The 27,561-nt window shown below is 39.2% G+C and overlaps 2 protein-coding genes and 1 long non-coding RNA gene across 9 annotated transcripts in view; 2 read left to right on the top strand and 1 right to left on the bottom strand.

Moving 5' to 3' along the window:
* GUF1 (GTP binding elongation factor GUF1) overlaps positions 1 to 9,694 on the top strand; it is a 52,957-nt gene extending 43,263 nt beyond the window's left edge. For all 3 annotated transcript variants that reach the window (XM_075127951.1, XM_048848429.2, XM_048848428.2), the window contains 4 exons: positions 1,387 to 1,488; positions 3,941 to 4,060; positions 5,271 to 5,307; positions 6,198 to 9,694. In XM_075127951.1, the coding sequence (XP_074984052.1) occupies positions 1,387 to 1,488; positions 3,941 to 4,060; positions 5,271 to 5,307; positions 6,198 to 6,335 (397 nt within the window). In that variant the 3' untranslated portion in view covers positions 6,336 to 9,694. The remainder of the gene's footprint in view (positions 1 to 1,386; positions 1,489 to 3,940; positions 4,061 to 5,270; positions 5,308 to 6,197) is intronic.
* On the bottom strand, positions 1,261 to 23,768 carry GNPDA2 (glucosamine-6-phosphate deaminase 2). 5 transcript variants are annotated; one of them, XR_007356440.2, is made up of 9 exons: positions 23,591 to 23,727; positions 18,017 to 18,180; positions 17,523 to 17,624; positions 16,790 to 16,972; positions 16,250 to 16,434; positions 14,334 to 14,508; positions 9,591 to 9,674; positions 1,857 to 2,172; positions 1,261 to 1,608 (listed from the first exon to the last, which is right to left on the bottom strand). XR_007356440.2 is itself a non-coding variant. In XM_075127952.1 (8 exons), the coding sequence occupies exons 2-7, from the start codon at positions 18,138 to 18,140 to the stop codon at positions 9,613 to 9,615; spliced, it is 831 nt and encodes a 276-aa protein (XP_074984053.1). In that variant the 5' UTR covers positions 18,141 to 18,180; positions 23,591 to 23,727; the 3' UTR covers positions 1,261 to 2,172; positions 9,591 to 9,612. The 5 variants fall into 5 exon arrangements, 4 of the variants coding, with proteins under 4 accessions (XP_074984053.1, XP_048704389.1, XP_048704388.1 ...); XM_075127952.1 differs by having other exon boundaries at positions 1,261 to 2,172; XM_048848432.2 differs by lacking the exons at positions 1,261 to 1,608; positions 1,857 to 2,172 and having other exon boundaries at positions 8,621 to 9,674; positions 23,684 to 23,768.
* On the top strand, positions 23,757 to 26,369 carry LOC142071926 (uncharacterized). The gene is made up of 2 exons (XR_012668177.1): positions 23,757 to 23,843; positions 26,053 to 26,369. It is a non-coding gene; the product is annotated as an uncharacterized LOC142071926 (long non-coding RNA).
* Positions 26,370 to 27,561: the final 1,192 nt, after the last annotated feature.

Genomic DNA, 27,561 nt, shown 5'->3' with positions numbered 1-27,561 from the left:
AGTGCAAGGTCATGCATTTAGGGATTAATAACAAAAAATTTTGTTATAAGCTGGCGACTCATCAGTTGGAAGTAAGAGAGGAGGAGAAGGACTTGGAGTATTGGTTGATCATATGATGACTATGAGCCGCCAATGTGATATGGCTGTGAAAAAAGCCAGTGCGGTCTTGGGGTGCATCAGGCAAGGTATTTCCAGTACAGATAAGGAGGTGTTAGTACCGTTATACAAGGCACTGGTGAGACGTCATCTGGAATATTGTGTGCAGTTCTGGTCTCCCATGTTTAAGAAGGATGAATTCAAACTGGAACAGGTACAGAGAAGGGCTACTAGGATGATCCGAGGAATGAAAAACCTGTCTTATGAAAGGAGACTCAAAGAGCTTGGCTTGTTTAGCCTAACCAAAAGAAGGCTGAGGGGAGATACGATTGCCCTCTATAAATATATCGGAGGGATAAATACCAGGGAGGGAGAGGAATTATTTAAGCCCAGTACCAATGTGGACACAAGAACAATTGGATATAAACTGGTCATCGGGAAGTTTACACCTGAAATTAGACGGTTTCTAACCATCAGAGGAGTGAAGTTCTGGAATAGCCTTCCAAGGGGAGCAGTGGAGGCAAAAGGCATATCTGGCTTCAAGACTAAGCTTGATAAGTTTATGGTGGGGATGGGATAGCCTAATTTTGGCAATTAATTAATTAGCAGTAAATATGCCCAATGGCCTGTGATGGGACACTAGATACGGTGGGATCTGAGTTACTTCAGAGAATTCTTTCCTGGGTGTCTGACTGGTGAGTCTTGCTCACATGCTCAGGGTTTAGCTGATCGCCATATTTGGGGTCAGGAAGGAATTTTCCTCCAGGGCAGATTGGCAGAGGCCCTGGGGGTTTTTCACCTCCTCTGCAGCGTTGGGCACAGGTCACTTGCTGGAGGATTCTCTGCACCTTGAAGTCTTTAAACCACGAGTTGAGGACTTCAGAAGCTCAGACATAGGTCAGGGGTTTGTTACAGGGGTGGGTGGGTGAGATTTTGTGGCCTGCATTGTGCAGGAGCTCAGACTCGATGATCATAATGGTCCCTTCTGACCTTAATGTCTATGAGTCTATATGAGACTAACCCCTGTTCAGTAGCTAGAAGAAAGGGTGCTGCCTTCCTGCCTGCGTTTTAGAACAAGCTTTTGCGCACAGTGTACTTATAATTCAGTTTTGGAGAGAGAACGGATTTATTAAAATATGGTTAAAAATTGCAGTACTCCTCCTGTAATGAAAATCCAAGTGTTTTATTAAAATGTGTATACAAAACAAATGCTAAAGGTCTAAAAGATTCCTGGAGTAGAGACTATATTATCAATTACAAGGTTGCAGTTGACTTTTTTTTTTCCTTTAGTTTTGATTATGAAGATGCAGGATACCAGGCAGCAGACCTTGTCAAAATGGATATTCTTTTAAATGGAAACTCTGTTGAAGAATTGGGAACTGTTGTACACAAGTAAGTAGATGAACTGGAGAATCCCAATCAGTGAATGAAAATGCTGCTGCTTTATATTTTCAGCATATATTAGTGAAAAAGCAGTGAGGATTTCATCCTGCAACCACCTTCAGGAATGATCTGCAAAGGAAGAAAAATGTTTTATAATTAGGAGAGAATTAAGAATCACATATTTGTGATTTTTAGAAAGAGATGCAAATACTTAACTAGAAAAACAGGAAGTGGAAGTTGTAAAAAGGAGGACAGGTAATTGCCTATAAGCAAAAGGTTCACATTAAGGAAAAAAAGTGTTAATCATTTGAAGAGAGCTTAAAAAAGGGGACACAGATCTTGTGGAGAGGATTGTTGAAAATGAGAAGCAAACTTACCAAAGGTACACAATTGAAAGTTGTCAGTTGTTTCATGCTCCAGATTACATCAATGCCATGTAAATTTAATATTATCTCAGTTTAATTTTGTAACGAGACATTAGATGCAACATTTTGAAGCTGCAGAGGAACGTATACATTGTAAAGTCAGGTGTCCTGTTGCAACTTCCTGCAGTACATGATGTTCTGGTTGTGTTCCTCTCGTTACAACTTTCCACTTGTTCTTCCAACTGCTGTCTTTACTAGTGTCCTTAATTCTCCTCTTCTTTTAGTTTTTCTCTTCCTTCCAAGATGTCTGAACCTTAATCTGCAGTTGCTGAAATTCATATTTACACTTTAGTTATTTTCTGTTATGACAAACTACAATCTTTCCTAAATTATTTGATTTCTTAACTTCAGAGGGTCAGAATAACAAAGCAAAACTGTCTTGCTCCAGGAAGATTGTTTCATTCATCCTTGCAATCAACTCTCTCTGATTTAATCTTCTGGCTTTCAGAATTTTCCATGGGTTCCCTAGTCTCTCACATTAAGCCTATGCCTACTCATTTTCCCACTTGTTCATATTGTTCCTAAAAAATTGGTATTTTATCTCTCATCTGCATCTCTTTGTAGTTGATTATTGCTTTTAAACAGGTACTTCTCTATTTGGGAACTCACTCCTGAACTGCTTCCTTTCATCAGAACTAACCTTAAAATCATTGTTCCCGTTATCCTAAAATTGACACTTAAATCCCACTCAGTATCATTTCCTCTTATCGCTGCATCTTTCAATCTCTCTCCTCACGCTGTAACTAGATTGCATATATTATAATGGAAAGTGTAATGTAACCTAAATACGGGGATTGCTACCAGCATCACCTATCATAAATATACACACCCATACGCATCTTAAATATATATATATTTATAGCGTTAAACTGCAGCTATTTATTTTACTGCATCTATCTATTGTACAGATAAAGGGAAGCTCAAATGTTGCTCTATCAAACTGTAAAGCATATATTTTCAGCTACTGCTTGCTATAAAATGTTTTGATACAGGACATTATAAAATTATTTTTTTTTTTTTCCAGACCACAACAAAACTGTCAACATATAGCTTTGTCTTCTAGCCTTTTTGGAGCTTTTCAGTGTAAATTTGCTATCTCTGTCATTTCATGCTTTCAAAATCTGAAATATGTGCTAGTGCTGAATGCCTTTAGATAATAAGTTAAGAGAAACATTTAAAAATGTTTCTGAACGTAACTGTTTTGTGAGTAAATGTTTGAGAGGACTGTACTGACCTATTAAACCTCTAAAAGATTAAACATCCACCTCCCCTTGTAAAAATCTAAGAAATAACTGCTGAAATTATAATCTTATTTTGTGTGTGTCTGGATTATGCCTCAATCTATAGAGGCAGCCCTTTTATTTCAGTTTATTAAGTTCCTAGCCAAAGTCTGAGCTAGACATTTTTTAAAAACAAAAGATGTACAAGCATGCCAATTGAAGTTCTCCACCTCACCCCCAAAAATGTGTTCCCCTTCAACACATTATCACCCACACTTCTTATCTTCCACAAATAAAATCCTCCCATCTCAAACCCCTGAGACAAGTTGAATTTCTTGCAAACATACCCCCAGGCTAGCCAAACACATTCTATTTGCTATCACAGCATTATTAACTTTAATATAGAGTCCAGGGATTTGAGGAAGTCAAAAAAGGACCAGAATTCTCAAATTATATACCTTTATATCAAAATGCTCTGAACTATACTAAACTTATTTGGGTTAAGTATTCAATATGATACATGTTTTATAACAGTCTGCACATTTAATTACTGAAGATTATTTGAAAAGCGCTTTGTTAATGTAATCAAATTATCATTTATCTTATATGAACTGATAGGCTGCAGGTGCAATGGTCTTTCTCCTCACCTTGGATAGAGTATTATGCTAGGATCAGAATATCTTTGATTTTAATAGGGAAATAGACCCTTTTCAGGAACAATACTTACTGTCTAGAAAACTGTTAATGATGATTCTCAAGTGTTTTCTCTCAGACTGCATTATTCTCTCAGAAAACAGTAGTGAATTTCCCTTTCAGAGACAAAGCTTATGCTGTTGGCAAAGCCATGTGTGAACGTTTAAAAGATGCTATTCCTAGACAGTTGTTTGAAATAGCCATCCAGGCTGCTCTTGGCAGCAAAGTCATTGCAAGAGAAACGTAAGTTACACCTTTTTTCCCTGGCTTTAGCTATCTTTTTAAGATATGATGAGGAGGAAATGTTTTATTTGTTTTTAAATATTTTTAAAATTTGTCCCTTCAGCCATAAACAAACAGATTTTGTTGTAAAATCTAGTCTGTTTAGGGGTAAACAGCAGAAGGTGCTGGCCCTCACCTGCAGCCAGTGGGAAAATTACTTGTGGTGGCCTACATTTTTTTTCCTCTCATTTATATAGTACTAGTCTCCCAAAATAAAACAAATATTCGATCTTCAGATTTGAATCTAATATTCTTTTGATGGCAGTAAAGTTGAATTGTCATATTGTAATTTTATTCAGTATAAAACCAGGTAATGTTTCTTAATGGATCAAGCACAGTAAATCACAAGGGAGTGTGACGGGTAGAATAGTTTCTCTCCAACAAAATCAGGTCACAGTGCTGAGTACGTGGTGAACACTAGGACCCCGGGGACTGAGCAAAGGTAGTTGTTCCCACATACTCACTCCAAGGGAAGTCTAATGCAGGCTCTGCAAGCTAGCTGTTCCCCTGCCAGCACCTACAGTACTCCCACTCCAAACTAACCATGGTTTCTTGGCATGACCCCAGTGCAGTCAGCTTTTGTAGCTGCAAAGGATTGTGGGATTTGGGTAGTGGTAAATAAATAACCCTGGGTGGCTTTTGGGTCCTAAGTGGAAATAGATTCTAAAATGTATGAATAGTAAGAATCATAGCACATATTTAATAAGCTAATCATACAGATGGTAGGGCATTGTCATCAGTTCATTTGCAATAACACTGTGCCACTGGCTCCATTAGGTTCTATTTTTTGCTTAGTGACAGTATTGTAAAGTTTTGAGTGTTAGTCAATTTGAAATAAGTCACAGGTAAGATCATTAACTAGAAAAGGGATTGTACTGTGCTAGTTATTTTTATATATACCCTTTAATGGATGCTTCCAGAATTCAAAAATATCAGACAGTTTGAGGCTTAGCCTCCTAGCTGACTTGGACTGGAGGATTTTAAAAGAAACACTAGTGATCTGTATGACAATACCCAAGCATCCTAGACAAACTACCTAAAAACATTTTGCCACCCATAGATTTGGGTTAATACTGGCTACTTCTTGGAATGTATTAGGGCTTGTGTGTTGGAAATGTACTGACATGTTGATGATGTATACAGATAGTATATGGTATCTTCTCTCCTACAGAGTGAAAGCTTACAGAAAGAACGTTGTGGCAAAATGCGTAGGTATTTTTCAATTCGGGGAGGGGGGTATTTCTGATATTTGAATATAGACACTTTCAGTGGTCCAGCTAGGGGGATATGGTCCATCTCTTTACTCTCCCATGTCCCTCTCCGTACCACACTGTTTCATTTTTGTACTTTGCTGTTTTCTGGCTCACTTGTCCCTCTCACTTTCAAGCTCCAGTGACAAGGTCCTCTTATTTATACAATTATGTTGTTTAGATTTTCATTCTAAAGTACAATTTTCCCTTTATTCTAAAATACAGTTTTCTGATACTGATTCTGTTGTCTGCTTGCACTATATTTACGCTGTGGTTTAGAGAAACTGACAGCTTTTTCAAAGCTGCACATCTACTGTATACCTAAGAGTCTCAAATTCACTATCCCTCAGTCTTTCCCGAATGACTTGGGTGAGTTATTGTGAAACAGTTTCCCTGTAGAGACTCGTCGTGACTAGACTTGACTTTGGGTTTTTCATGGCTTAACCAAGATAATACAGATTCAAGGATGTAGTGCATAACTGTTCACAGAACTAGAGAGAATTACAGAAAAAATTGATTATGCTTGTCAGAGGTCTAAGGACATAAGTTACAGAAGAACCCTTTACTTTCCTTAGTGATGGTAGATACCTCATGTGATAAATGAGATAATGGAAGCTCCTGCCTGTGTAAATGCTTAAATTACAGGTTGTTCACTGGCTCCTCTTCTCCCTCTTAAATATTGATAATTTAGGATGAGTGGTGGGAGTTAGATTTGACCTGAGGTTACATCTAATATAATTAGTCTTTTCAAAAACTGATGGCTAAATAGCTACTGATACTGTATTGCACAGCTCTTACTGTACTATCTATACCATATACCAAGTTAACACATCTTTCCTTTTTAATAGTATGGTGGAGATATTACACGGAAAATGAAGCTTTTGAAGAGGCAAGCAGAAGGAAAGAAAAAGATGAGGAAAATTGGCAATGTGGAAGTGCCAAAAGATGCCTTTATAAGTGTTCTAAAGAGACAATCTGAAAAATAATTGGAGACCAAAACTCTGCAACTCTGATGCTTCTATCTAGCTTTTGCTGCGCAAATGACAGGATGAGGTTAATGTATAACTTATTGCTGGGGGTTTGTTTGTGTTATCTTATCATATTTAATTTTGTACATATGGCTACAGCTATATGGGGAACAAATTTTAATTGGAAGAATGTACTTGAAGTCTACATTTCAGATTTTATTACCATACATTATTTTGTAATGTGTACAATGAAATTCAGCTAGAATGACTGTAGGTGATTATGGAATCCAGTCCCAGGAGGAGCTTGCTTTAAAGCACTGCAGGTGTGGCCAACCCCCAACTTCCTTTTCTAACTCTGCACACAAGAAGTAATAGATGGTGCACTTTAGATCTCAAATTCCTGGAAGTACATTATTTGAAGGTCAGGGTAATATAATTGATTTTTATGTAAGTACAAGGAAAAGGGCACACCAGCTCCACAGTAGTGAAACAAGCTAGACCGTTACTCCACCAGCAAGTGTAAAACAGTCATTTAGGAACTGACAATTAGGAGAGATCATATACCTCAACACAGAGAGTTGGCTTAATATTAGGAGACCTCAAGGCTTCTGAAAACAGCAACTGTAGAAGACTAGGTACTGGGCATTACTGATCCCATGTAATTCCCTTTCCTATCACCTATTTCATGGATACAGGTAAGTGGCAGCACAGAGGGCATACCCCTTATCTAGGTCAGAGTGAAGACATACACCTAATTTATGGCAAGAATGTGAAAGACAAGTATGAGGTGCTTAATTATCTGATGTCTGTTTCAAAAATGGGGGGGGGCAGGGAGGAGTTGCATAATTAGTCTTTAGTTTGCTTCTTAGGAAGTAAGGGTAGATGTTTCTAGCTCTGTCTGTAGAGGGAGCTCACCCACATTCAGCAAATGGTATAACATGCCTCACCTTAGTAACATAAGGTTAGGAACAACCTCTAAAACACAGTTTAGAAAACTGTCATGCTTACAGGAATGAAATCCTTAATTCCAGCCTGTTGAAGGGGACATCCTGCTCTGTGGAAGTGTTATAGGACATGACTTGAGCAAAGAGGTTTTACTACAGGTGAGAAGCCAGCTATTCTGTATTAGGCTCCAACTAAACTTGATGCACTCCAGACAAATTGAGGGACAAGTGTCCTTTGAATAGAAAACTTGTTTCATGCAGTGTTTTAAAGTGAACAGATTAGGAGAAGGTTACACATGACCTCCTGTTTTAATCTAAACAATACCAAAAGAGGGGTAGTGTCAAACTTTAATTACAGCTATAAAACAATCATGTTACTATTACTGTGAGAAAGTATTCTCAGCCAGAGGATTGAAATTAATCCTTTTCACAACTTGCTATTTTAGAAAAACTGCATAAACCAGCAACTGTTTGGCCAGTTTTAATAATCAGTGGTTCTCAAACTTTTGTATTAGTGACCCTCCTTCACCCAGGAAGCCTCTGAGTATGACCCTCTCCCCCCCTCCTTGTAAATTAAAAACACTTTATATTTAACACTGTTATAAATGATGGTGGTGAACCAGGATTTGGGGGTGGAGGCTGACAGCTTGTGACCCCTCACATAACCTTGCAAGCCCCCTAAGGGGTCGTGACCCCCACTTTTGAGAACCCTTGTAGTAGATGAATGCTGCAATAGCAAAAAAACAGAATCTGAAGCATGTAAAATCCTCAGCATGCTCTCACACAGTTCAGTGTAGGGTGGACCACACTTAAATCTTTCTGGAGGTGTTAAAGTAGGATTCTTCAGCCACTCCAGCAAAGTGAGAATTTGAAGTATGAAGTACTTGAGCAGGAAAGATTATTTTTGCATTTAGTTTCTATATAGCAATAGTTAACAAGAGGCTGGTATACTTGATTTGTGTTTGATGTTTTAATAGCAAATTTTACTTAAGTATGTGTTTTAAAGGAGAGAGGCAGAAAAACAGCAGTTTACTGGTCAGTGCCTGTTTAACTATAAATCCACATTTATGGCTAAGGAACATTTTTTTCCCACTGTAGAAAATTACTATTTTGAAAGCCAAGACTATTTAAATATTACAATAGATGAAGAGGAACATACCATCAGATCCAGCCCATCTCTTTCAGTGGATATTTTAAAAGGGAATTTACTGCTGGCATAAAGGAGCTGGTCTGGCACAATATGTTAGCTTTGCCCATATCTAGAGAAAGGTACACTATCCTTTCACTAATCCTTTGTTTTTGAAACCTGAAATATTTACTCTCAGACTACAGTTCACATCAAAAACAAAACAAACATGGTAAGGTTTTTGTGAATTTAAGCTTTACTTAGAGTAACAGTAGAAAAGAGTGGCATTCTTAGTAACAGTTCAACATTTATAGCAATCTACAGTGCAAAGTGGTTCTGTTTACATTCAGACTTGTTTCAATACTAGCCATCTGGATTTTTAGGCATTCTTACTGCCATTAACCTCCCTTTACAATTATTGGATCACAACATCATGTAACTAGGCCATTCATCTCCAAAAAGGAACATATTGAATGTATTCATTATCTAGAGTTCATAATTACCAAAATATAAAATTCCTAAATAAACTTGAAACATGTAACAAAAGTGCTATGGCAGAAGTATAATATGCACATAATTGAATAAGTTATTGTAACTGTTTGAAAGGGTCCTCTATTTTTAGGCAGTTTTCATACTTTTATATGCCTGAGTATTGTACAGTAGGACTTAAACGCCCAGAAGCTATTGGTATAAGATTAATTTAAGGCTACCAAAGTGCAAAAGTTCAATGCGTATTAGATATAAACAGAGCACTTCATAAGCAAAGTTGTGCATCTGTTACAAGTCCATAACGTTTGACATGTGAAAGCCCAAAAGCATTTTGCCTATAGTGAGACAAAAAAATGAGAAGTGTATCTTGTACTGGTGGAGCCGTGGACTTTTGCTTAAGCTAAAGTATAATTTTCTCCCACACAGTCAAACAGTACATTGCTGTGTTAAGAATACACTGCTGTTTATTTCTCATAGTATGTAACTGCCATTTACATTTGCTCTATTCTTGTTTACTTACTGTAGCAGCTAATGAAGTCACATATACAAAATATTAAAACAAATGCACAATACAACAATGTATAGAGATGGAATGTAAATAGAGATACTGGATTTTTTAAAAAATACAGTACTTAAGATTTCCCATTTTAGCCAGTTTTCAGCATATTGCATAGCAGTAAGTTTGTCTGCTACCTAAAAATGGTGTTTACCCACATGGAGTTCCTCAATTCCTTCTTCAGTTTTCTTCTTTCATACTGTACAGTGGGTCCACAAGTTTATTGTGAACATGCATTAAACCTTGGGGGGAAAAAGCAACAGTACCTGTTTTACATTAGTTATCAGCACACATTTCCTATCTACATTGTTTGTTTGCTGTTTTTAACTGCACATAGGTATATACATTAACACATGCATTGAACTAGAGAAAAGCAGAATGGGCACTCAAAAAAAAAATTTAAGATCAACTCTATACTGGCACCTAGCTATTAATTCACTTAGGCTGAAAGAGCAACATGTTGTTCCTGTATTATTTGTGGACATTATACCACGACTACATATGAACGAACTGAATAGGGACATGAATGGGAAATGTAACAATTCTGTAATCATCAGATATGCATGCAGGACCATTATTTAAGACTTGTTTCAATTTAATTTCAAGTACACACTGATAAAGACTAACAAAAATAGCTGTGGGTTTATGTCCAAGTTAGAGAGTGCACAATATTGTTGCATGATTCTCTTAATCTATAGTTTTTCACTACCAGAAATTTATACGATACTTTGATATGCTCATAACAGCCTGAAGATGTTTATGACTACACCTTATGGTATCAAACTCTCAGAACAAAGACCAATTATCTGAAAGGTCAAGAATATACAAATAGAACATATTTACATACATATGAAATGGTCAATTAACTTGCTACAGAAACAGTAATATGTATTTCCTTTAATGTTCAAGTATGCAACCTTTTATCATGGATTACTTTGAAAAGGAATCATATCGAAGAACCTGCTTAGGCACACTCTGCTCATTTAATGTCATTCAAGGTCATCAATTCATTTAATGTCAAAGTGCAATTCTTACTAATTTTCACTCATGTTAACACTTTGGCACTGATACAATTAGGAAATCGAGCTAAAGATCCAGTTCCATTTTGTGGCTGATCAAGAGAATTGTTTACTAAACTTCAGTCAGTTCTTTCTGTGTAAACCTAATGAAGGCAATATATGATTATACACATTCTCCTAAACACATTATCTGAGGACAGTGGACTTGCTCAGGATTAACGAAGCATATATTACTTATTCTGAAGAATCTTTATTACTAGTGCTGATGTGAGAGGTGGAAAAAGCCAAGCCCAGAGCCAAGGCTATAGTTGTAGGGCTAGCAGTTAAAAAAAAAGTAAGTAGGAATATGTTAACTGAATGCGTTTGATACAAAAGATGGTTGATACACAGAGAAACCCACAGTGACACTTAAGCAACTCTTAGAACATGAGAGCTGTCACATTGAGTCAGACTAATGGTTTATCTAGCCCTATATCCTGTCTTCCCACAGTGACCAATGCCAGGTGCTTCAGAGGGAATGAACAGAACAGGCAATCACTGAGTGTTCCATCCTGTCATCCACTCCCAGCTTCTGGCATAGGCTAGGGACACTCACCGCATGGTGTTCCATCCTGGCTAATAGTCATTTATGGACCATGAACTTATCTAGTTCTTTCTTTGAATGCAGCTATAAGTTTTAGCCTTCATGGTATCTCCGGCAACAAGTTCTCTGTGTGTTGTTCTTCTTCAGAGTGGAGCCATACTTTAAATTTGCATCTACACTTTTTGCATTTGATTGCCTGGTTCTCTTTTTGAAAAAAGGGGAGAGGGAGCATATGCCCCAATTTGTGTTTCCCAAAGGAACAAATAGTATTTTTAGATAAGTACTGCACTGCTGCTTTTATGAAGCATATTTAATTTTCCCATTAGTAGATGTGCATTTCAGGGAGAGCACGTTTAGAGGCACGAGTCTGATATTTACAAGCTCTACATATTAGAGGAGAGCAGAGTGAAGATCCATTCTCCACAAGGGCAGCAGAGTTTAGCATCAGGATCACCCTCCCAAGAGGTACCAGCTGGGGACCCACTTCCTGGTTCCAGATTTCACGTTTCCTAGGTTTTACAAGCCCCAGTCCATTCTGGGGCAAAAAGCCCAAGGTACTTGAAACAGCTGATCCAAATGATTATGCATTTAAAACATTACCTGGAGGAGGAGAAGAGGCTTAAATTACTGGATGGCTTGGATAAGGGCCAAGTGAACTGAGAGCAATTGGACTGTCCACTTTCCTGTTAACCTCTGTTGGAAACTATACACTTCCTGAGTTGTGCAGGCAACCAGAGTCCTTCTTTCCTAAAGTGTGTATCCTACAGATTCAGAAGTTTTCTGTGTGTACACATTTTAAAAGTGCTCTTAAAAGTTTAAGAACTTAAAGCATTCACTCCGCTCCTATGAGGATTATTTATATGCCAGTGTTCAGAGTTCAACTGATTTTGCTGTAACCAGATTAAGAGTCTGGTTATTTGTTTTGGGCATACATTAAGTTTTTGCATTCTACAACAAAAGCAGATGAAAAGTTCACCTTCCCCCCACCCATGTACTTTCTAAAAAACATTGTTAGACATCAAGTATGGAAGACTGCAACCCAAAAACTTGAGGTTTTTGGAAAGTTATGAATGAGTGAAAAGAGGACGAGGGGCTACAATTAGAACTAGCTGCTCCAGTTACTATTGACTTCTCTCTATAAACCATAATGCAGATGTTACTGTGCTATAGTTTGAGGTATAGTACCACATATCTGAAATTTTACAAAAATGACTCAAAGTTTTGGAGATGGTGAGAGGGTGGTAGGTAAGTGAAACAAATAGGATAGGCATTTTTGAAACATATCTATTAAGGCCCCGAAAAGAGTTAATCAGAGGACCAGGATTAAGAAACTCCTAATTACTAATCCTGGCTGACATTGCCTTTCCTCTGTGGCCTAAAGTGAGAAAACCGTCTGTCTCCCCATGTATAAGTTGAGGTTGTAAGTTTAAAATGATTAACAATATTTCTAAAAATTACATACACAAAGAAGCAGTACATTATAGTGTAACTGATCAGAGTAATTAAGAAAGTATGAACACCTATTCATACACACAATGTATGTATCTATATGTGTGTGTATGTATGTATCTATATATATGTGAGAGCGGTATTCCCATTAATGTCGTAAGTCTAATTATATGTTACTAAGTTAAGTGACAAGATTATTAATCAAGAGCTATGTGAACTAGTGCATTGAGTCAAAGGAAGCAGTTTTAGTATTCAGTATGTCCAGGCAATCTTGACTAGAATTCTAGATTACAAAGACTAATGATAAAAACTACCTTCAATAGAAGTTCAACACTGATAAACACTAAATTTACTTTTTCAACGAACAGCCAAAATATACACATAACAGAGTAATGAGATACTCATAATTTAAGTCAAGAAGTGAGCTACCAATGATATTGTGGTAAAAAGAAAACCCAGTGGCTTGTGGAAATCCCAAAATGTGGCCTTTCTTAAGTTGACAGTGTCCATTGAATTGTGCGTTTAGAAGAAAAAAATACTTTCAATTAAAGTTAAAAAGCCAGCAGCCCAGATCTCATGGACACCTCAAAATAGTAAGTGTTCATGCCCTGGAGAGAAAGAGGTTCAAAAAATAAACAAACTTCAATTTCTATCTACCGTAACATTAAGACTGGGAAAATGATTACACGAATTTCTTATCCTCAACATCCATAGCCTAATTAGTAAGAGAACAATAAAACAAACCTGATTGCTGTGAAACAACTTTGTTATAAGCAGCAATTTATGTAAGTATAATTTTAAAAAGGCACTCATTGAAAGTGCATTAAGGATCAAACAAACAAGGTAGTACAATTAGTGCTCAGAAAACCGCTTTATGCTAAATATACTTGATCTAATTATTGACATATAAAGCCAACATAGGAATCTCACTAGATTACATAGTGCAGATTTAGTTATAGAAAACACATAGTAGGCAAAATGTCTTCACAAATGATTTCGAAGGCTTGAATAAAACATTTGGGCCTTAGCAACTTCAAAATTCTGGTTTACTGAACAAATGCACAACAAATAAGTCAAAAATGGAAATATACAGCAAACCATAGCAGAAGCAGCAGCTTGAAATGATTTGGGATTAATCTCCATTATTTATCAACATTTTCTATAACCTGAATTTCACTTTGCAGTGTTTCTGAAATCAACAAAGTACAGCAAAAAGCTATGTCCTGTAAAGTCAGGTCTCCAAGATGCTGCTGTTGACGCACATGGCTAATATATTAAATTGCAAGTAGCAAAGGATATAGATTACATCAAAGAAAGTTTACATGAGGGACATATTAAAGAAGGATTCTGTACTTTGCTTCTTGCATGAAAGGAATGCAGCTAAGCTGCTTAGCCACTGTATTACAGACGCTCTTTGTTAGTCTCTAAGGTGCCACAAGCCCTCCTTTTCTTTTTGCGGATACGGACTAACACGGCTGCTACTCTGATCCCCGACTTACGCAACTGTTCCGTTCTGGAAAGCCTTGCGTAACTCAAATTTTGCGTAAGTCAGAAATGTATACCCGAACGTTAAGCAAAAAAACCCACAAAAAAAACAAAAAACAAAACACCCCTTCCTATTTCTAGCTTACGGAACTTTTTCCGTAAGTGCGAATTTGTGTAAGTTGGGTCTTGTGTAACCCGGGAAGCGTCTGTATATTATATTCAAATACAGAGTTCAGCATTTCATATTTGAATATGGCAACTATTTTCAATTGTACATGGTGTACTTGGAGACTAGAATTTAACCCCCAGTCATTTTTAACTTATTAGTCACACAAGAACCTATTCTGTTTCAATTCAGTGCTCACCTTTGAAGTATTTCACAGTTTTAACTCTTAGTTCTAAAGTAGCATCTTCATCACATACGAAGATCGTGCGGGGGTGCTGCTGGAAAGCAGAAACTGTCCACATATGATTGACCCCTTCTTCAATTGCCTTGTACAAAGCAAAAGCTTTATGGGCACCTGTTATGAGAATCATAACCTGGAAGATGAACACAAAAAACAACAACAACACACACACACAAAAGAGAGTGAGTTTTCCATTTACCTTAAATTCCCGAATCAGTTTTTCATTACTAGTTAAATAATGGAAACCTACAATATTTAAACATCTTAAGATGAACAGTTCTTTAACTTATACTCTACTGAAAACCTACCACTTTTCAGAGAAAAATATACCTGCATATTATAACGTGCCCATCATCATATCTAATATCCAAGCACTAACATGTTCCCACTTGACTCCACATTATGAGATGTCAGCCAAAAAAAGGTGATACCTAACGGTCAAAAACTGCCAGAAGTACCTCACTCAAGATGACACATCTACACGTACAGATATCATTCAACGCAATTACCTAGAGTATTCATTATTATTACTACTACTACTGTAGTGCTTAGTGAAAGTCAGAAAGTATGCCAGAAAACCCCTTTGGTTTAGACTTTCATGCAACAGCCCCTAACTATACAGTTACTAAAGGTGACCAGTAAAAGCTAAGATATCAAGTTCTAGTAACTCTACCAGTAATGTACTTATTGTCTCAGTAAGCCAGGCCAAGAAGACATTCAGAACATTACCTGACAACACTTATTTCACAGTTCCATAGATAGCTGTACAAGTCTTCCTTATAATAAAAATCTTACAGTATTTTTATATAAAATAAAACCAGATGTGGCTTTTAAAAAAAATACAGAAACTATACACAGGATTAGCTTAGCCATCACTGAAATAGCCACCTCTGGGAAGAAACAGTAACAGCTGCACAGGAAACCTAAGCAGGAGTTTCAGAGTGGTTAATTCTATAATTCCCTATTAAAATTACAGGGTGAATTTAGGTTGACAATATGAATGAGAATAGGGCCAAGACACTTCGATTTTTTTTTTTGTAAATGAAGAATTCTACAGGTTCTATAGTCATTATAAGTGATCAGGATCTCTCTTTTAAATCTCATCTGAAAGAGGTCTCCAAAAGCACAGTGGTCTGTACAGGTAAATTTGACTAGTTATACTGGTATAACTTCAATCTGTATAACTGTCATGTTGACCCACTTATTCTGCTGTAAGTGTGGTACTCTTTAGTAGAGACCAAGCCTCTATTAAAGCAACATAAGCTAAACTGAAAAAAATCCCAGAATACCATAATATGTCACGGGGTAATGCCAGTACAATTATATTGGTTTAAATTCACCCTGAGATAACACAGAAAACACTTTCCCCATGTATGCAAATCAATGCTGGGGAACTAGTTCAGAAATGGTTTGGAAGAGCAGAGTATTATTGGTGTTAACATTTAAAAAGTCTGAAAAACCAGGCACTGTTAAAAAGGATCCTTTACTCCCTATGGGCCTTCTCAATGGAGCACCTAAATGCTTAGACTGATATGTTGCCATGTTTACGTTATAAGGAATGAACATGTCACCATTAAGAAATGTATCTATTCATAGCATTCTAAAGAAGCCACAAAAACTTGTAATAATTGCTTACTACCAGATGCCCAGTTTAAGTAAACCTCTAATTAATAAATAAAAACTTATTGAAATCTAGTTGCAGATTCAGTAATATACTGTTAACTGGTGATTTATTCATTTCAAGATCCTTCGCATTAGCTCTAATATGATTTCAAATGACAAAAAGTAACATTGCATGTAATTTTACTGATGCAGCTTTGTCATAGCATTCTGAATACAGACACATGCAAATTAAACTAACAATGAGTTCTTACTTCTCTAGCATCCATCACTGTACCAACACCAACAGTTAGTGCCATAGTTGGCACTTTAGATAAGTCTCCATCAAAGTATTTAGCATTTGCCAAAATGGTGTCCATTGCTAAAGTCTTTAACCTTGTTCTTGAAGCCAAACTTGATCCTGGTTCATTGAAAGCAATGTGGCCATCTGGACCAATGCCTTAACAAGACCAAAAAAAAAAAAAAAAAGTCAGTGATCCAGGGTTCCTGATAAGGCTACAAATATTGTAAGAAAAGATTCATGGTAGAGTTTCCTTACTTATTAATAAAAAAATAAGGCAAGAGTCAAAGCTAGTGTGCTATTAAATTAGTTATTAAAATTTGGACACTAACACTTCTATAATTTCTGGTTCAAACTGATTCTCCATGTTAGTAGTAGAAGCCTCCCTTTCTTAAACTGTCTGCGTCAAAATGAAATGCATTTGTAGATACGTTTTGGAAGTGATGACATAAAGGGATTCAATACATGTATTAAAACTATGACTAGCGATCACTGCTAGAGTGTTTTCTCATACCTCCAACGAACAGATCAATTCCCCCAGCTTCTTCAATTTTTTTTTCAAATGCATCACACTCTGCCTGTAGGTCTGGAGCATTCCCATCAAGGATGTGAGCATTATTAGGATCTATGTCAATATGCTTAAAGAATTTATTCCACATATAAGAATGGTAACTCTCTGGATGATTTCTTGGAAGCCCTGGAAACATTTAAAACGAAATGTAAATGGATTTTACTCAAATTAAACTTCCAGATTTACATTAAAACATATGCTGGGCAAGAAATATGCAGTGAATTTCTTAAATTCTGTCTCACCAGATCAAATAAACTGAAGCATTTTATAGACTGGCTATGATTCTCCATTTCCAGGCACCTTATGTATGTATACACTCACTTTGCACAGACATGCATGACTATACAAAATATAAAACACAGGAAATTTTGGCCCAATAATCTGTTCCTAAGTACCTTTAATAAGGAAGTTTCAAACACTTCACAAACATTGAATTAGCCTCAACGTCCACTTCAGTTGGGTAAGTATTATTCTGATTTTGCAGATGAAGACATTGAGCAGCAGGAGGTTAAAGAAACTTGTGTAGAATTACACAAAACTTGCAGCAGAGGCATGAATCTCACAACTCTCAGTCCTATGCTTTATTCAAAACACAAGAATCTGATTTATAGTTTTAATGCAGAAAAAAATTATTTGAATAGGTAGTATTTCTTAACATGAGAGAGATAAAACTTACCTACATATTCATCCATATTGAAAGTCTTTACATATTTAAAAGAAAGATCTCCATTCTTGTGATATTCTATCAGTTTTTTGTAGCATCCCAAAGGTGTGCTCCCTGCATAAAATAAGATTATTCTAATGTTTTGTATGCCAGTAAGACATTTTTAGATGAATTTGCAAAGCTATAAAGGATAAACTCTTTATAAGTCAATTCCGCTACCACGTTAGTCTGTAAACGCAGTGTCAATTCCATATTTAAAGTTGTGATAAACCTTATCCTTCTCCCCAGGGGGAAAAACTCAGTGAGTTTTTTCCACTTTTCTAAACTATGACCCACTGAAATATTTACAAGAACATAACATTTAAAGTTTGAATTAGGCATGTTTGAACTTTTATATAATTATGTACCTATCTAATTTCTAAGACACCTATTGCTCTGGTTAACCAGGCACCAAACATTTCTGTAGCTACTGAATTACATGAGTTTACAACAAAAAAAAGTATTACCTGTTGGTAAACCAAGCGTAAAATACCTTCCCTGGCTTGGTTTGAATTGGATAATACGATTACAAATGTACTTTGCTGCCCATTCACTTGCCAAATCATAGTCATCAAGAATTACCAGTCTCATTCTGATGGTGAACCGCTTACAGGAAAAAATGAGGTTAAACCTGTGAAAAACGTTGAAAACAATTCTTTTTAAAGTCTCATAACATGAAAAATAGAACAAAAATTTAGGTAGGTTTAGTTTACCCTTAGATGTTATTTTAAAAGACTGCGCAGATCTAAAAATCAAGCTTCAAATTTCTAGAATATAATTCAGGGTGGACAAAAAGCATGTTTTTTATGCACTCAGTCAATAACTTTAGAGGGGATTTCAAGTCATCTGTCTTCCCTCAGGTTCCAGTTGGACAACAAATTGCAACATTTGCATCACTGAAAAGGCTACAGAAGATCAGGAAACAAAACTTGATCAGTAAACATAACCTATTGGTCCATTAATTAAAAAAACCTACTCCACAGGGCAAAACTGTGAAAGAGTAAGAGAATGAGGGGATAGACCTTTTGAAACACAGTACTCTAGATCCCAAAGTTTTAAAGACTTACACTTTGATCTTGCAAACACTTACACACAGTTTTATGAATGAATACTTCCACTGAACTCAAATGAGTTCAAGGGGACAACTCACACAAATAAATGCTTGCAGGATTAGAGACTTAATCTGTCCCTCACTGGAAAATGGGGGCCTGGTCAGTTGCTTGTTTTATGATTATCTGAGAAAGCAAAAAAAATCAAGAGTTGCATAGCGTTGTCAGTACAAGGTGAGCTACCTTACCTTTGTTAAGTAATCTTTACAAAGGATTTTTTTTTTAGAACTTCTTGTTATTCCATAACTGGTTGAATTTGAGTGCCTGAAGTTAACTAAGAAGTGACATGCGCTACCTCTCTGTTTCTAGTTCCCCATCAATGACAGGAAGTGGAAACAAAAGACTGGCAGGTTTAATCATAATTATATCATTAAGGTCCAATAGCACATGACCTGCTAAAGTAGAGGTGGGATAACTACGGCCCGTGGGACTGTCCTGCCCAGCCCTTGAGCTCCCAGCTGCGGAGGCCAGCCTCCCTCCCCGACAGCCTCAGCTCGCCATGCCGCCAGTCTTCTGAGCAGCGGGGCTGCGAGCTCCTGCCGCGCAGCTCGGCGGCATGGCTGGGCAGTGTGGCTGCCAGCCCTGGTTCTCTGAGCAGCATGGTAAGGGGGTGGGGAGGTTGGATAAGGGGCAGGGAATCCTGGGGGGCAGTAAGGGGACGGGGGGCAGTCGGATAGCCGTGGGAGTCCCGGGGGGGCCTGTCAGGGGATGGGGGTGTGGAGTGGGGTCGGGGCAGTCAGGGGACAGGGGGTGGTTGGATAGGCATGGGAGTCCCGGGGGACCTGTCAGGGGGTGGGGGGTTTGGATAGGGGTCAGGGCAGTCAGAGGACAGGGAGCGGGGGGGGGTTGGATAGGGGTGAGGTCTCAATGGAGGGTGGTTAAGGGCGGGGGGGTCCTGGGAGGGGGCAGTCGGGAACAAGGAGCAGGCGGGGTTGGATGGGTCGGGGGTTCTGAGGAGGGCAGTCAGGGGGCGGGAAGTGAGAGGAGGAGGATAGGGGGAAGGGGCCAGGCTGTTTGGGGAGGCACAGCCTTCCCTACCCAGCCCTTCATACAGTTTCGGAACCCCGATGTGGCCCTCAGGCCAAAAAGTTTGCCCACCTGTGCTAAAGCTTAGAAGAAGACAACATGATTTAATTGCACCTATAACACTCCTGAGTAAGCAACAGTTCCTTATATCAGTTAAGGACAAATGCCCTCCAGGCATAGTGGCTGAGTGGCTATGGCGCTGAAAGTTGTGGGTTCGAGTCTTGCTCACTCTCACACTGAAAGGCCACCTCCAGTTCACTCTACTGTAAAATGGGTACCTGACCCCAGGTTAGGGCAGTCAAAGATGGTCAGACATGATGCTAGCCATATCACTTGTACAGTTGGCTACGACACTGATGTGCCTTAACTGTGTCAGGCCACTGCGCCATGTGCTCGGGGGAATTCTGATTACCACCAAAGGAAATTATACACTACTTGCATTCACTTAACAGTCAGGCTGTGAGATGTCAGAGGTAGTACAGAATGTACCGAAGACCTTGTATACTAATTTCTTCTACGGAAGAAAAAAAAAAGAAAACCTTTGGAAAAGCTTCTACAGATGCATTACCTAGAAGTTCTATAGAGCTTTAGCAAACCATTCTGGTACCCAAATTCAAGACAGATTAATTCAAACTGACACAGGTACAGAGAAGGGCTACTAAGGAAAATCAGGGGATTGGAGGACCTATCTTCTGAAGACAGCCAAAAGAGCTTGGGCTTTTCAGCAAAAAACAAAGGCTGAGAGGGGATATGATTACAGTCTATAAATACAACAGGGAGGGAGAAGAGATATTTAACAGAAATGTTGGCACAAGAAAAATACATATAAACTGCGAGGTTCTGGAAAAGCACCTTAACGATGGGGGCACAAACAACTTAGCTAGTTGTAAAATGGAGCTTGATTCATTTATGAATGGGATTATATAACAGGGTTGCCTATGAGAGCAAGGGACTGGACTCAAAGACCCAAGAGGCCCCTTCCAATCACATATCCCTAAACCAGGAACTACCACTATTGATCTCTGTAGACTATATCACACTAGAAATGGGGAACAGAAAATGAAATAGTTCAAGTAACATAGGTAGGTAGCCATGCTATTTCTTTTTAAGTTTTATACTATCAATGAATAGCACAGATAGATTAGTAGGAAGAAATGTTTATGAAGAAACATTTATGCTCACACCATCAATTCCCTCCAGCCATTCATTCGTACTCACAAAAACATACATAGCTTGTGACAATGAGGTACCAAAACTTTTTATTAAATTCACTTAGTCCATTAGTCAGTCCTGTTTGCACCAAACCCAGAGATGGCTGAAGAAACACATATGCAGAAAGTTAACCCCTCCTTCAATATAAAACTCAAGAAGGTTTAAGAACTTTGTGGAGCAGGAACCATGGTTGGCAAACCAGAGTAATATGCAGACACACCTGGCAATATGGAATCTTTCAGGGTGGATTGATTTAAATCAGCACTTTAAATAAAGCGGAAAGCCTCCATTTAAAAACAAAAAAAATCCTTTTCCGTTTGTATATCAGTTACTTTCTAATGAAAGGTGCATTCGCACTGGTTGATATAAGCATCAAAATATGTTGATTTAAAACTAAATAAAACCTTTACACTAATTTCATAAATCTTTTTGTTACCTCAGAGGATATACTATAACTATATACATTTAAGCAATTATATAGCTTAATATTTGCAGATTCTGTACATTTTTAGTGTTAGAAAGTGGTGAATGATGTATTTTTTTTTACTAGATAATTAACTTTATGCTCATGACGTGTGTCAAGCTGCATTAGGATGGTAATTAGAATTAATTAAACCCACATCATATAAAATTTATTTTTATTAAACAAAACTACCTTATATTTTGGATACATAAACTTCTCTTATCAAAACATGTTTCACATTTACAACTAAATAATTTATTAAAGGAACAGAGGGATTAACTATAGACAGGACTGGCTTTAGGGAAAATGGGACCTGTGCAAACTTGTATTTTGGTGCCTCTGACACCAGCATTCACTTAACAGTCAGGCTGTGAGATGTAGAGATAGTACAGAATGTACCCATCACCCCTGCTGCTTCCCCGGGTTCTTTCCCCGCCCCATCATCCTCAGGCCCCGCTGCCTCCCCAAGCTCCATTCTAGTCTCGCACCACAGGCCCATCCCACTCCTTGCCTGTTGACCACGACACCTGGGCAGTCACCCGCCCACAAGGCCAGTCTTGGCTGTAGACTGTATATTAAACAGATTTCATGTCAGCCTCGGAAATTTTTCAAATATGCTTAAATGTCAGTGATTTTCAACCTTTTTTCATTTATAAACCCCTAAAAAATTTTGAATGGAGATGCTGAACTCTTTGGAAATCTTAGACACAGTCTGCAAACCCCAAGGGGTTTGAAAACCACTGGCCTAATTGAAAGTTACTTAAGCTTAAGTTCCTAGACACCTAAGTCTCTTGAAAATGAAACAGTATCCTAAGTTGCTTAGGCTGTCCATCAAACTTTTAAAACTAGTAGATCTCGTCCCCTCCCTCCTTGTTTTTATTCATAGACTGGAAGAGAAAGACATGACTCCCTGCTTTTTCAAATTCCCAATTGATTTTTCAACTTAAAATACTTTATTTGGACTAAATAATTCATTCTGTACCTGCAGAAGAGGTTACTGCTGTCAAAAGCTGATTTAGCACTTCCACAAATTCTGCTTTTGCACTGTAGTATTTTGTTTGTGTAGAGAGAGAGATGTAGTTGAGAAATTAGTGAATTTCTGTTTGTATTGCTGTGTATGTATGCAAGGAGACAGAGGAGGGCCATTTACTTGAATGCCCAGAACCATCCAAAAGCAAGGGCTAGCAGTTACCGGGAAAATAAGTGTTCTTCCATGAGCAGGAAAGTTTTCATGATGGGTGGAATTATAAATACTCATAATTTGAGAATTCAGTCAGAGCTCAGGTAGTGAGAAGCTATAAATAGGAGTATGAAACCACTAAGGCGAGCTCAATGAATGGTCATCATGAGATACATGATGGTCTCTAGAGTCACAGACCAGGTTCCAATGCCTGTGATGCCTTTGCCAGTCTCTTGAACCCAGTAGCACAGTTCCTGAGTCCCCTACAGGATCAAGCCCTTAATGCAACACTTAATGCCCTTAATGACCTACTGTGCCATATTTATGAAGCTTGACCTCAAAAGAAATGGTTCCCCCCTCACTCTTCCTTTATACAGACAGGAAGCCTTTAACAATAAGTGTTTGATAGAAACTCATGGATTCAGCATAGGTTTTTTTTTTATTTAAGTGTTTTAAGAGGTCATAAGAAGTTTAGGCCTTAACATATTTTACATTAAATTCAGATTTTGTTTTAATCAGATTTTTAACAAGAAAAACATATTGTTATTTAAACAATAAAAAAATGATTTAAATGTTAAAAGTCTATTCCCCCTGCCCCCCCAAAATATCAGTTTTTACCCACCCTGGAATCTTTAGTCTTAAAGAAAAGAACATTGCCTCATTCAGCAACCTAATCTGGGTACCTAGGCCTGTACCCCAATGACACCACAGCCCCACACCCCAACTACAGCCCCGCCCAATAGCCCCCATTACCCAGCTACACCCACACTTCCCTCGGTCCCAGACCAAAACCTCCGTACCCCCGTGACCCACCACAGCCCCCCTCCGACCAAAATTACCGCCCTGACCCACCACAACCGCCCCCCCCATGCCCCTGGTACACCTCCCAATACCCCTTGCGTTACCCGCCCCAGCACCGCTCGATTTCAGACTGACCCCTCCTCCTTCTCGTCTCCCCCCACAGCCCCAGCCACCTCCTGCTTCCCCTCTGACCCCATCACCCCTCCCAGCGCCGGCCGGCCCACGGCCCAGCCACGGGGGCAGCACTCACGGGGAGCAGGAACCCCGCCACCAGGGTGACCAGACAGGGCCCCCGGCGGGCGAGCAGAGCCAGGACCGCGCTGCTCCCGGGGACAGAACTAACCGAGCTGAGAACGAAACCGACCCGACCTCAGTTCAAGCTGAAGCGGGAGTGACCCGGAAGCAGCTGTGAAGGACCGGAAGTGACGAAAGAGCGAGAGCGAGCGAGAGAGGAGCAACGCGCATGCGCTGGAGTGACTATATCTGCGGTGGCTCGCGCTCAGGCAAGCCCTTGGGTTGAGTAGAGCGCGGGAGCGTGGTGGTTGTAGGGCGTGTGCGGGTGGGCGGGGCAGATGTCGGCTGGGTTCTTGTAGGCGCAGCGCAGGGGCTGTGGGGACGGGGGCTCGGCGGTAGCGGCTACCCAGTACCGAATGCTCCCTGCCGCGGGGCGCGGCTCACGGAGGGGAGGAGGCCGGGTCCTTGTATGTGAGATCGGGACGGACAACGGCTGTGTTCTGGGGCACGGCCTAGGCCGTAGGAAAAATCCTCCCAAATAAGCCCCTGCCAGAGGCGCGCGCGCGGCTTGGGGAAGGGGACATGGCTGGGCGGTTGCAGGCATAAGCTAGGGGTGCAGGGAAACAGACACAGGTTTAGCTATTTGCGGTGTTGGGGTCGGCCTGTTGGCCCCAGGGTATTTGACAAGGGGGGTAAGGTAATATCTTGTATTGGACTAATTTATGTTGGTAAGTTAGACAGGCTTTCAAGATACATAGAACTCTTCAATCACTGATAAAAGACAAAAGCAACATATCCTCCTTGGGTGAAGAGTTTTCACAGAATGATCACTGTATCTCCTCATGCTGCCTTCATCATCAAATGAAACCTGCACAGCACTTCAAAAGATGATATTGGGGGCATAAATTCACCATTAAACACTAAAAATCATGAATTTAAGAGATTGGGTTTATGGCTCATTACTCATTAACAATCTGACACGCACTAATCCTCCTTTGCGTTTTGACTGCAGACTTGTTAACTATCCACTTCACCTTGAATGATCTTTTACAACACGTTAGCGCCTTGTGGTCTTTTCCACCTTGCCGTTAGGGGAGAGGGTCTGAATGCCTTTCCCAGACCTGAAGAGGTCTGTTAGCTCAAAAGCTTGTCTCTTTCACAACCAGAAGTTGGTCCAATAAAAGATACTGTCTCATCCACCTTGTTTCATTCATTTAGAAGATACATGTCAAACATCTTTTTGAAAATATAAACTGTAATTCATAATACTCTACAACAGGGGTCTCCAAACTTTGAGACAAGGGCCATATTAGATTTTGGGCCAAAGCGACTGAAAAAATTAAATATATGCAATATCGTTTAAAAAAATACTTTAGGATTAGTGAGAAGTATGATACTGATGTTTTTCTGACAAAATTGCATTTAGCTGTGGTTCAAAGTTAGTGTACCCTATCATCAAAATTGATTGTACATATTCATCAGACAAGCTCGAGCTGTAGTTGGATTTCACATATTTCATCATTGAAAATGTTTTTTCACACATATAAGTAGTGCCAAACACTGACATTAATCCACAGACAAAGTTTTTTACATGAGCATATTGATCACTTGGCAGGCATTTATAGAACTCTACCAGATTTCCTTCCTTATATTTGTCCTTCAACAAGTCATTGGATTGTAGGTCAATCACTTCCATTTGAAGTTCAGGGGGCAGTTTTTTGAGATCGCAATCAAATGGGTTTTGGAAGATCTGTATTTCTCCTGCATTCACATCAAGGTCAGAGAAAAGCTCCTGGAACTGTAGTTTCAGATCAGAAATGATTTCTTGTGCAAACTTAGCTGGGAATCGTGATTGAGTTTCCTGGTTGAACTTTTCACAACATGTAAAATGAGCAAAGCAGTCCCTCATCAGTTGGGACTTGAAAAGAACTAGTTTTTGCCTGAATGCTGTCACCTGGGTGTACATGTCATAGATAGGCCCGTTTTCCCCTTGTAGTCTAAGATTGAAGTCATTCATGTGCTTGGTCAAGTCTACGAAAAAAGCTAATTTCCAAAGCCATTCACTGTTTGTGAGTAAAGGTAGAAGTCCGTTTTTTTATTTAAGAACATTTCAATTTCAGTTCTAAATTCGAAAAATCGCAAGAAAACCTTTCCACAGCTAAGCCGTCGAACTGAAGTGTGGTAGGGCAAATCATGATATTCTGATTCTATTTCCACCAGAAATGCTTGGAACTGACAATGGTTAAGTCCGTGTGAGCGAATGAAATTCACGGTTGAAACTATGGGTTCCATAACGCATGACAAATCCAAATGTTTCCTGCACAATGCTTGCTGATGAAGAATGCAATGAAGAATCATAGGCTTGGCACAGCCCGCACTTTCACAAGCTTTGTAGATTTGTCCAACCAAACCTTTTTTTGAACCGCACATGTTTCTACCTCCATCGGTTGTAACGCACTTCAGTTGTTTTCATTGCAGGTTGTATTGAGAGAGTGACTTTTCAACTTCTTTGAAAATCTCTTCACCTGTGGTTGTTCCAGGCATACTATGCACAGAAGCTAGTTCTTCCGTAACTTCAAAACTACTGCTGAGCCCGCGAATAAACAACAGCAACTGCGAAGTATCGGAAACATTGGTTGACTCGTCAAGTGCTAGGGAAAACCACTCAAACTTCTTAGCCTTTTCATTCAGCTGGAAGATTATATTACTGACAATGTCCTCGATTCTGCGAGCACCTGTGTTCGCCGAAAGACTAATTGTCTTAAATAAATCTACTTTTTCTGGGCATATTCATATTTGGATGCTTGAATCATACATATTTTAACTAGCTCGCCATTAGTAAATGATTTTCCTCATTTTGCTAATAGGTGTGCCACTTGGAACCTGGCTCTTGTTGCAGCTTCATTCTCGGTTTTCTTCTTAAATATAAACTAGTGACAATAAAGCACGTGTCATGGATTCTAATTTATCTGAACGTAGCTTTCCCCTAAATTGAGAGTAGTTTGACAAGTGCTTGGTTTCATAATGTCTATGAATGTTGTATTCTTTTAGCACTGCGATAGTTTCATTACATATTAAACACAATACTTTACTACCTGATTCGATAACGAAATAGTCCATACTCCATTGTTCTTTAAACACGCAACATTCAGAATCAACCGTATTCTTCTGTCCTTTTCCCGACATAATTGCCCCAATAGCAATGGACTTAAACACAACGAATATACGTTTGTCACTAGTCTGACATGCGCTAAGACAAAAACCGAGGGAAACACCGACGACTCATCACACATCCAGTTCCTTCTGCCACTACTAACCTACCTACTCAGTGTTCATCAGCTCTGCGACCCTGGCAGGAATGCAGTGACATCCTGAAGTTCCACCGCCGCTCTGGGGTTTCCACTGCTGGCCCCTTGCCAGCAGGGGTCCCGCTGCTGGCCCCACCCAGTGCCCGCTGCTGGCCTGGGTGAAGAAACCCAGGCTGGCAGCAGACTGAGACCCCGGCTGGCAGGAGGCCATGGCGGGAATCCCAGGGGTCCCGCTGCCTGATGCAGTGTTGGTTGGGTGGGGGTCGGACAAATCGAAGCCCACGGGCCGTAGTTTGGAGACCCCTGCTCCACAGCATGAGTATAATTTTGCAGTTCTGATCTCAAAAATGATAGCAAAATACTTCTACACATTAAACCAGACTGGGGATATCAACAAGCAGTCTGTTACCTTAGGTTAGAATTTTAGACACCATTACCAGCACAACTGACAAGTGTAGTTTCATACCTGTGCATGCAATTTGTTGTGCACTCCTGACTTCTGCAACATACTTGCTACTAGATGCACATTAACAGGATGCAGCTTTGTGCCAACCATACAGAGTTTGCAGGGGCCAGGAGATCTTTCTTCTGTCTGGGGAGTTTAAATATTTCCTCTATTGGGGAGATTCCAGAAAGTGTGTTTCTCCCTCTGAGGATGGCAGCATGAGCTAAGAGGATT

This window comes from Caretta caretta, chromosome 4 (assembly GCF_965140235.1).
Source record: "Caretta caretta isolate rCarCar2 chromosome 4, rCarCar1.hap1, whole genome shotgun sequence".
NCBI lineage: Eukaryota > Metazoa > Chordata > Testudines > Cheloniidae > Caretta > Caretta caretta.
Note: the sequence above shows the minus strand (reverse complement) of the source record. Positions and strands in the feature narration are given on the sequence as shown.